Source organism: Diadema setosum, chromosome 10 (genome assembly GCF_964275005.1).
Source record: "Diadema setosum chromosome 10, eeDiaSeto1, whole genome shotgun sequence".
Taxonomy (NCBI): domain Eukaryota; kingdom Metazoa; phylum Echinodermata; class Echinoidea; order Diadematoida; family Diadematidae; genus Diadema; species Diadema setosum.
Window position 1 is genome coordinate 13,000,679 of NC_092694.1, and position 11,178 is coordinate 13,011,856.

Here is an 11,178-nt window from a genome sequence, read left to right on the forward strand (position 1 = left end):
GAAAGAGACAGCATCCATTCGCCGGTGGACTCGCGGGGGTGATGGGGGAAATTTTACTGGAAAAGCTTGGAACTACGTTGATCCACGGTAAGAGGTACGCACACGTCATTATACAAGCTTAGTCTTTTCAGCGGGTACCTCCACATTTCTTTTTTATTTCGCAGAGTGTATGAGTACGAGTGTATAGTCTCTTTTTTGTTGTTACTAAATTTAATGATCAAGTAGACATGAACATACGTTATTATCTCATGCCATGCGGGTTATGTATATTTCTAACGACACGCATGTCAAATTTCACATATTTCTTATAAGGCCTTGTTAAAAAGTGAAAATAAAGTTTGAAAAGACGTAGACAGTGTTCTTCAAGTGATATCTTTGATACTGTGCATGAAATTTGCTGATAACACTTCACTATCACACACAATAGGCCCAGTAGACATCATAATGTGCACATAATTAATATTATTCAGGAAAGGATATAAGAGAACGACGAAAAAAAAAGACACGCGTCACAATTCTCCGAGACAAAGACGAGGGAGGAAAATCAAAAGTTTTGTTTTGTGACATGCTGTATACGCTCCAGCTATAGCATTGCGTATTATCCCTTCCCGCTTTATTTGATGAATTGAACTTTGCCTTTGTTCACAAGCAATTAAAAACAGCCTGAGGAACACTGTCACGTATATGCCTGTATACATGACCATGAAAGCGAGTGATCATTTAAAGACGTTGAAGGAGTAAAACTTTCCTGGTTTGTTTCTGTATTTGCTTTCCAATTTAATTTGTTATCTATAAGCCTTTTAATCATTTCTGTGCCAATGAGTCTAATGCGCACAAATTTCACAAACACATGGAGAGGAAATGAAGGTGGCACGTACACAAAGAGTTAATGTTCTGTATCTTAGGCCTATAGTCATCACAGAAACAAAATACAGAGAGGAAGACAAGTGTCGTACTAATTAAAAATGACAAGGAATGTGAAAGTTAGTTATTTTAGGACAATAAGAGATATTACTTTATTGGCAGGAGACCGATCTCGATGGACAGGCCCTGTCCTTTACATAATCTCACCATCGTTCAGGATCCCGAAAATTAAGGAATACGATTTTACTTTAAAGTATTAAAAATGAAAGAGTGCCAATCGACTTCTCGTCTCAGTGCGATACTAGTATCTTGTAACTTATAAGAAACAAGCAGCCCCCCCCCCCCAAAAAAAAAAAGAAACAAACCAACAGCCTGTACGTGACCCCCCCCCCCCCCCCTTCCTAGAGCTGTGACCCTGCTTGAACCCTGCTTGGTCAAAGGTGATCATTGCGCAAAGTGGGTCGAGGTTATAACCACGGATAAACTGTCACAGTCGTGTGCTATGTGATGCCCCCATGACCCACTGGACTTTACACATGAGTTCAGTGGCCCACCCACCAAGCCACTACCAATCTAAGCGCGCGAGACGTCGACGTGCATCTGCATCCCTCTTGTGCAGTGCATCATTTATGACGCAATTTGGGATCTAGAGCATACAAGTATCCATAACGAGACAAGAGCTCAGAGACGTACGTCAAGGCCAGATGTGAAAGTGAGAACTTGGTGAAGAGAAAGGCGACTTTTTCAACTTGCATCATTCTATAGATGGGAAAACGAGCAGCCAAGTTCGTCGTCATCGATCTCCTATCGTTACATAAAGGGACTACGTCACGATGTCAAAGTTATTGAACTTCGTCAGAGATGCGAAGTTTTTGATCGAGCCCTGCTCTCCATATCCAGCAAGTGCCAGTTCAACGCACGGATGATCATTGACACGTACGTGTACGTGACAGTACCACAGTGCTGATACTACAGCTTACAGGCAGGCCCAGGCCAGCTGCTATTGTTGGGGGTTTCCCCGATTCAGGTACCGTATATGGCTTGCTGTGCTGTGCCCCTGTGGTATAGATTGGTCAAAATTAGAGTAGATCTACTTGTTATGATAGGTAGTTACAAAATATTTTTGTAGTTATTTAGCTCTATCAGCTGATCAGTAGTAGTAGTGCACCCCTCTTTTGTCTGAACCATGTTGTTTTGTTCTGCACTACTACTGCTGAAGAGTAGCCAGAAAATATAACTGTTGTGATACATCACTGAGCTGTGAGCAGTGTGTGACTCGACTGTGAGTACCCAGCCATGTGTGGCCATTTGTTGGGCCTCAAAAGGTTTGGCTATAAGCTAGCTGTGGTCCTTGGACTTAATTACTTGTGTGAATTTTTATTGTAATAATCATTTCTTCCAAAGCTTTTTGACTAAAACGAGTTTGGAAAATGCAATTTTAAGCTATTTTTTGTGTAACTGTTAGTCAGTTAATGTGATTGCAAGATGTGCACAACAATCAAATTTTGAGTTTATGTGTAAAAAACGTAAAAATATGGAACGCTTCACGATTTTGCGTGTCATCCTTGCGCAGGGGCCATGCTAATCTTCTCTGTATCGTTCCAATTTTAATAGATGTGCTGCCGAAGCGAGCACGACTGAGCAATGAAATCGTACCATTATATACCCTAGAGCAGACGTTAACACTCTAGGTCAGGTTGCTGCGCACAGAAGACCAGGGAAGTCTCGTTTGCCATGAATAGTCCGTAAATCATTGTTGAAGTGCGCACGAGTGGATCGGATAAAAAGAACTCGTGTAAATTATGCCCCTGTCCCGTGCCTGGTGCTGTGTGTGTGTGTCCCTGTGTGTGTGTGGTATTCAAATGAGAACTTCCTTTGTCCGTGTGCGTTGAGAGCTATGCTGTTGTACTGCAGCAGGAAAACCAGCATGTGTTCACGTTGCCGGAGGCTTTGTATGTGTGAGACGGTCAAAATGGGAAGTAATTCTGTAGTCTGCATATTCAGCCTGTCCACTGCTTTCATTCACATGGCAAGAGCAAAGAGTGCTGTAACTAACATCGTCTGTGTTACGAAAACCTTTGCAATCAGTATTTAGACAAGATGCAACGCTGAAAACAAAGTGTGAGTGCAGCTTTCATTATCTATGTGCTGCAAGAAATTTCATGAGGTCTAGACCACCTACATGTAAGGTTACATGCACTTTGTAGTCTGGTAGAGGGATCACTTTTATGCTATAATTTTTGTCCCCAAGTGTAGCTTTTACATGTACCAGAGAACTCATCTTAGTTGAACAGGAAATGGAATACATTGTACACTATTTGGAATAACCTATATGAGTTGCGAGGAGAGTGTTAAAGTAAGTCAATGAATTGTACCATGCTTATTATTGCATGCCAGTCAGAAGCCCTATACCAGTGAGGTGCACATTTGTTTACCCTAGAAGGTTTGCGAGGCGTTGAATAGAGTAAAGGGATAGATGTTCAACAGGTGAAACCTTCGTGGACAGGGGCGTGTGAGCTATGCAGTAGTATTCAATGTAATAGGTTGTTTTTTTAATGGTGCTATCTTATTATGTTTTGTAGCTCAAAAGCAACCAGTGGTGCTTTGTGTCTGTTATGGTAAGCTGATATCAGTTTGAAGTGCCTAGCTGTTGGTGAGTTAAGTTCTCGTGTATTACTATCATTATCATGTAACTGTGTGTTAAATGACTACATTCATCAGTCAGTTAAGTGGCAGTGCATTATAGAACACTGATATCACTGATATGGGCAAGCAGTTTAATGTAAGGTGCTCGGGTGGTATCTTCCAAAGGAAAATTCCAACAAATTTGATGGTGTTTTCTGTATTATATGTTTTGTAATTTGTCCAGTATGTACTGAACTGATGTGAACCCACAATGTATGTGATTGGTAGTTTGAAGTCATGCTGAATACAAGCTATCTTGTCAATCTCATTCATTTTACTTTGTGTTGCTCCTCGCCATAGTAATTATATATAGGCCTATATATGTATTTAATGAAAAGGGTTGTATGTTGGTACACAGTGACAGAGTCTCCAGATGGGGACCATTTGCTTTTGTCAGAGGGAATTGTTATTTCGTATTGTAAGGAGCTGTAAGCAGTCGGAGCTTCGATATTTCCCTTCTTGAAAAAGAGAGTATATCATTTGAAGTTGAAGTGTATCACCTACTTTGTCTAAATGCAAACTGCAGTTTGATGTATTTCAGCTTCTTACTCTTATTGTATGTAACACATATTCATAGTTGTATTCTCTTCTCGACTTTGCGTTTTAAATGTACCACATGATGCTATTCAGGTTCAACTTACTCTCTGTGAGTGACAATGAACCCAGACTAGAATCAGATGTTTATTCCCACCAACCTACTTTGGATTTGTATTCACAGCCCCAACAAAATTAATAGCAAGTAGACTGCGTGTCAAATTTAGGGGCAAATTTTCAACTTCCTCTGAAAGGCACTCAGATTCAGATTCAGATTCAGATCGTTTATTGTCATGCACTACGGCATAAAAATCTTCACTCAATACATTTTCAGGAATAATTTCCCTTCTCCAAATTGAATTGCAATTTTAGTCGGTGGACAAACATTTGAACAAAATGGTGTACAATGAAATTGCTACACAAATGACATTTTGTATAGCAGTCATATCAAAAATACATGATGAATTGCTGTTTGATACCAGGAAAATTATTCCCTGATTTTCTGTTCCATGGCAAAGATGAAGATACATATGGCAGTGTATTGTAAAAGCTGTTCTTATGTGTGGGATTTATTGCATGCTATGAGTTCAGTGTATACCATTTAATGCTATCATACTTTCTCTTACAGCCTGTGCGTGTTGTAATGAGTTCGACCACGCCTCCACCTTTCTTCACCTGGGTGTCTGACTTTCTCGCTGCCCATGGCATGCCCTCCGAAGTGGGCCACCTGCAGTTTCTGCGGGAGAACAACATCCGGTATCTGGTCTCCCTGACGACGGAGAGTCGCCCGCCCGTTGAAGCCATGCAAGACATCACCTGGGTGCCCATCGGCATCGACGACTTCCATCCGCCCACTCTGGAGCAGGTGGCAGAGTTCGTTCGGGTCGTCGAAGAGGCGGAGAGCAAGAAAGAGGTAGGGTAATAATGGATTTAAGATGAATGCTGTCAAGGAAGATGTGTACAAGTGCATTTGAATTGTAAGTCAGAGAATATTTGAAGTGGTGCAGTGAAAATTTACTTGTAGTTTGAAAAAGATCTCCGAGACAATGAAGACAGATGAAGGAGTGACCAGAAAAATATCAAATATCTCGGACTTTGATGTTCCCAGGTTTAAGAAGTGGAAAGTAGATTTTTATGCCTCCGCCACGAAGTGGTGCCGGAGGCATTATGTTTTCGGGTTGTCCGTGTGTCCGTACGTACGTACGTCCGCAATTAGTTGAGTAGATTTTAGTGACATTGGCAAGAGGTCAAAGGTCAAAAGGTCATGGTCAAATGCTAAAAATGTTGCTATTTCCCCCATATCTATGCAATGCCCAAAGGTACATCTTGAAACTAAGTGTAGACATGTACTACTGCGTAAAGATTCTCCAGAGAGAGTTTCATGTCATAAGGTCAAAGATCAAAAGGTCAAAGGTTAGGTGAAAATGTTGCAATATCACTTTTCTCGCAAATGGTTCAATGTATCTTCATGGAACTTGGTACATATGCATGTAGTGACTGGCAGGGATTATCTATTATTTTTGATTCCATGTTCCTAAAAAACCAATCATTTCATGAATATCCCACTAGGCGTTCCAATGAATTTCATTTACCCCTCTTACGCATGATCCTTGCTAAAAATACACTTATTTATATCGGCCCAAATTATTGGAACTCTCTGAATCATGATATAAACTAGAAATGTTGCTTTGGCGACTGGTATGCCTCCGCCATAATGCATGATTTTCCCAATAGGTCTAGATAGTACATGTGGACACTGTGTGATTACATTTTCACAAAATTGGCAAAATATTTGACAAGTTTGTCACAAATGTGTTGAATGTTCACCTTCCTTGACGTAGGTTTAATTGGATGAATAGGAGAGCATGTATCTAGGGATTTAAGGACTTTAACTTGACTTTGACCCATTCATACATTTAGGCATTGAGTAATTTTCAAGGTACAGGTGTGGAGAAAAAGTGCAATTTCTGAATTGAATAGTAAATTGTTACCATTTTCATCTGACCCTAAAATTCATAAGATAATTACTTTCAGGTAGAACATGCATAATATGTACTAAGTTTCAAGGTAACTCGAGCCACTTCCGAGATATGGAGGAAAAAGTTAGTTCAGCACTTTCACTTGATCTTCGACCTTTTGACCTTTGAGGCAAAAAGAGAAAAAAAAAACTTTCCAGAGAATTTTTATTAGGTTACACACACATACACCAAGTGTAAAAAAATAACCCTGCTGGCATTGCATAAATATGAGGGTAATAGTAAAATTTTGAAGTCTTGCACTTGACCTTTGACCCCTGACCTTTGACCCCATGAACCCTACATTCTCTAGATAATCACTTCCAGTCAGTACATTATATGCATGTTCCATGAACATACCTTGAACAATTTTCCAAGGTACAGAGAAAAAAAAGAAGTTTTAATATTTTTATTTGACCTTTGACCTTTGACCTCATGACCCAAACTTTCACCAGAGAATCTTAATCGGGTAATACATGTATACACTAAGTTTCAAGAAAATATCTTCAGGCATTCAATAGATATGGTGGAAATAGTGAAATTTTATGTATTTGACCCTGACCTTTTGACTTTTGACCTTTGACCTCATGACCCAAACTTTCACCAGAGAATCTTAATTGGGTAATACATGTATACACGAAGGTTCAACAAAATCTCTTCAGGCATTCAATAGATATGGTGGAAATAGTGAAATGTTATGTATTTGACCCTGACCTTTTGACCTTTGACCTCATGACCCAAACTTTCACCAGAGAATCTTAATTGGGTAATACATGTATACACTAAGTTTCAAGAAAATATCTTCAGGCATTCAATAGATATGGTGGAAATAGTGAAATTTTATGTATTTGACCTTGACCTTTTGACCTTTGACCTTGAGCATGTGCACCCAAAAGTTGATAGGCACAACTTCACCCCCTAATACACATACATGCCAAGTTTCATTAGGATACCTCAACAGGTTTCAATAGTTACCTTGTCCACAAAATTCATTACGGACGGACGGAAGGACGGACGGACAACCTGAAGTCATAATGCCTCCGGCACCACTTCGTGGCGGAGGCATAAAAACGCCCCATCTATACATTCTTTCAAGAGGAGACTAAAGTCCTTTCTATTGCAGTCGTATGACTATGCAGGACACAACTAGCCATTTGGCCTTCTTTCTTACATACAGACTTACTCACTTTTTCCTCTTTGAAGAATAAATTGTAATCTTTTGGATGTCTGCTGCCATCTACGCTTTCGCCAAAGGAGTCAAAGACATGAATGTCTGTCTTATTCCTGTTCTCATGTCCCTTCATTTCCTTGCTTTTCTCCTTTCAGACGCTACAATATCACTTTTTTTCCTCCACAACTATCATCTGTTTCTCTTGACACGCTTCTGTTGAAGATCGCTGTCTCTGTTGTGCATTTTCGTTTGCTATTTTGTCTTCTATTTGTTAATCGTTTCCATTCCGTTTTGTCCCGTACAGCCTTTTCTTCAGTAGTTGTTCTGTTGTCTAGTCTTGTTTCATGTTTGTTCGCGTCTGTTAGTCTTGTCCATCCCGTTTTGTCCCGTACAACCTTTTCTCCAGCAGTTGTTTTGTTGTCTAGTCTTGTTCCATGTTGTTCACGTCTATGATAGTAAGTGTATTTATCTGTGAATCTAATTCTCAGTGGGCTTCCAGACTTCTTCCTCTCTTTTTTTTTCTCCTTTTGTATTTATGATGCTTCAATTAATCTTTCCATTGATGTTATTATTCCAGAGGGGCCCACATTCTACAAGCTCTGTCTTTTTAGTGGGTCTCTCCATTTTTCGCACTTAAAGCAAAGTTATACATGTACTTTATTTCGGTCACTTCTGTTTTTTGTTTTTTTAAACTACAATTTATAATTACTATAAGGTCCTCCTCAATTGTTTTACATTCTCTTCGATACATAATGTTCTGTTTACCTTATTCTCTGTTGTCAAAAGAAGTGTAATATATATATGTTTTGTCGAAAAATGAAATAAACTTTGAATTGAATTGAATTGAAATGAATCTAGGGAATTTAGGGGTTATGGGTCAATAGTCGGGTCAGAGGTCAACGTCAACGTCAACTACTCAGAATTTTACTATTTCCCTCATATACTAGTATAGGCAATGCTTGCATTATTAGTTTTAAAACTTGATATATACATGCATTACCTAATGGAGAGTCTCTGGGAAATTTCCAGCCAGAAGGTCAAAGGTCAGAGGTTAAGGGTCAAAGGCCAGGTTTCAATGCCCCCCCCCCCCCAAAAAAAAAAAAATATATATATATATATATTTTGTACTGTAATTGAATACTCTTCATACCTTGGAAATTACTCAATGCATACACTCATAAAAGGGTCGGTCAGAAGTCAAGTAGAAATTCTCAATTCCCCAAATATGTGTACCTGCACTCTTAGACAGTTATAACAAACCCAGTTCAAGGAAAGTGAACATTCAAGATATTTCTGACAAACCTGTCATTTCGATATTTTGCCAGTTATGTGAAACTGTCATCACACATTGTGAAGACATTGTACTATACACCTATTGGGAGAATCATGCATTATGGCGGAGGCATCAGTCGCCATAGCGACATTTCTAGGTTTTTTTTTTTTTTTGCTTGTGAGAAAAATAGACTCTCTTTTTAATCTTGTAATTTTAGTTTCAGGTTGTAGTCATTGATAATGAAAATAACGTATGAGCTCTTGTCTCATGGTTCAAAAGGCTGTCTCGGTGCACTGTATGCGAGGACGAGGGAGAACGGGAACCATGGTGGCATGCTATCTCGTCAAGCACCTCAAGATGTCGGCAGCCGAGGCCATTGCGGAGGTGCGGCACAAACGGCCGGGCTCTGTCGAGACAGCGGAGCAGGAAAGTCTGGTGCACGACTACTTCGCCCTCCTCCAGATGCAGTCCACATGAGTTGTGAGATTTGATTCTTACCATAGATTTTTCTCTCTTTTTTTTTTCAAACTTTTGGAGGTATGATGTAAGTAGCCATCCTTCATAAAGTCATCTTGAAATCTTCCTTATGCTACTCTTTAATCTCTGGTAATTGGTGTTCTACAGTTGTTGAATTTCAGATTGTTTCAGGCAATGTTGCAGATTTGAGTACCTTTCATGTGTACAGATTTGGCTTTGGTAGTTTGACTGCCATTCGAAATTTGTCTCTTTATTGTAACATTGGCTGTGAGATGACTTCAGTGTTTTTAGAATAGAAATCTTAATTCTCTCCTTTTTTATTTTGTACAGAAAGCTATCTGAGAAACTTGCTATAACTTTATCATTTTCTTTAAATGTATGTTTGTAGAACTAGCAGCTGTCATTTTCTTTCCTCTTGTTAACAGAAATAAAACTCTTCTGTCAGTGGTTATATGGTTAAGATCAATGTCACTCATATTATTGGGTGATAGTATCATATGTGTTGATAGCCTGATTTCTGACGAAAAAGTGTAGCAACTTTCCTATGTTTACATTGGAAAATAGTGTGTGATTTATTACCTGAGAAAGATGAAGTATATCTTATTGCTTGACACATCACATCTATCATTATCACTATGCTTTCAGCATGTGCCGTTATCTGTTAACAACCCTGTAAAAGAATATCCTGTTAAAAGGAGATCATCAGGTCTGGCTAATTCACTTTATTTAACCCTATTCTAACTGGGCTATTTGAGACCAAGTTTTTACTGGGGGGGGGGGTCAATTTGACCCCCCCTTCAGATCTCGGCCGCCGATCGCGCGATCGCCGCAAAATTTTGCCTGAACATAGAGCCAGATGTCAACTACAAGATTACATGGTCATACAATAGAAAAATTTTGATTTCATATTTTTTAATAAATTAATTATGCAAATTAACGCATGAAATCATATTTTCACCTATAACTTCATCAAAAAGACTGAAGGATTATTAAATTTTTGTGTCAGAGTTCCTTAAGACACATCAAACAATTTTCTAGTAAAAAATAGCGCAATCAAAATCATTTTCTTTTGTTTTTTATTGTTTTGTTAATTTCTTATGTATTTTATTGTTTTTTCAATCTTTTGTTTTCTATTGTTTTTTTTGCCAAAATTTGTTGGAGGCACTTTTTCAAGCTTATCTACATTAGAATTGATTTATTTCAATGGTTAAAAGTTGAAATAATCTAATTTATATCAATTAAACAAAAAAACACAGTTTGCATTGGATTTGCATACGAAATCATGAATTCGAGCGTTTTTCGGGTTGACATGCATATGCAAAACATTGCATAACTTCAGAACGGTGTACCCGGACGTCGCAAATTTGATCTCAAAATATGCGGGAGACTCGAATGAAAAAAGTCACGAAACGACGCGGCAAAATCTTTGCGCGTTGCGGAATCATGGCGCGAAACGTCGAGGGGGGGGGGGTCAATTTGACCCCCCCCCCCCCCAGTTAGAATAGGGTTAATACTGTATTACCGGATTCTCGTATCCAAACATGTGGAACATACCCACAAATGTACACTGTATGGACATGTCCTGCTATGATTTGTAGAAGTACATTCATGACACAATAGGTGCGATGGGCGAATGCAAAGAGTATTCTCACGAAAAGTCGTATTTTTGTTAGATGTCTTAGATTTGACAACTATGGCGCAGACAGGACCTGCCTTTCATCACATTCTTGTCCACTAAGCCAGTCAGAGCTCAGTTGATACGGATATACATTTACAATATTGTAAGTGGTGCTGGTCACAGGGGTAGTCACCGTTAGCATGCAACAATAATGAAGACCAGTGTTCCTTGTTACTGTATTCACACAAAGTTGCCTTTGTTTTTGCTTGTTTGTTTGTTTTGTTTTGCCCGAATTTTATTTCACAAGAAAAAGAAACTTTGAATTTCCAAAGGTCAAAATGTAAATGTTCTAAAATTTGGGAACCAATGATTTACCTCAGTAAAAGTGGATTTGGATTGTATGTGACGTCACTATAATGGTACTCTGCTGTACCTTGCATTACGGACTGAATAATCTTCCCTGAAGCCACTTTCTACATTCTGCAGTCAAAACTTGGATGTATACACAGTTGTGATACTAACAAGGCAGCAGTTTGGTTTG

At 39.0% G+C, this 11,178-nt stretch overlaps 1 protein-coding gene and 1 non-coding gene across 3 annotated transcripts in view; one reads left to right on the plus strand and one right to left on the minus strand.

The window, feature by feature from the left end:
- The window catches only part of LOC140234292 (dual specificity protein phosphatase 23-like), a 50,307-nt gene extending 41,072 nt beyond the window's left edge, over positions 1-9,235 (plus strand). The window contains exons 1-3 of one of the 2 annotated variants that reach the window (XM_072314356.1): positions 1,780-1,891; positions 4,712-4,996; positions 8,822-9,235. In XM_072314356.1, coding sequence (XP_072170457.1) covers positions 4,727-4,996; positions 8,822-9,019 — 468 coding nt within the window. In that variant the 5' untranslated portion in view covers positions 1,780-1,891; positions 4,712-4,726 and the 3' untranslated portion in view covers positions 9,020-9,235. Of the gene's footprint in view, positions 1-1,779; positions 1,892-4,711; positions 4,997-8,821 lie in introns of those variants that run through there. The other variant, XM_072314355.1, reaches the window with a different exon arrangement.
- On the minus strand, positions 2,393-2,499 carry LOC140234548 (U6 spliceosomal RNA). Its single transcript, XR_011901638.1, has one exon. It is a non-coding gene; the product is annotated as a U6 spliceosomal RNA (small nuclear RNA).
- Positions 9,236-11,178: the final 1,943 nt, after the last annotated feature.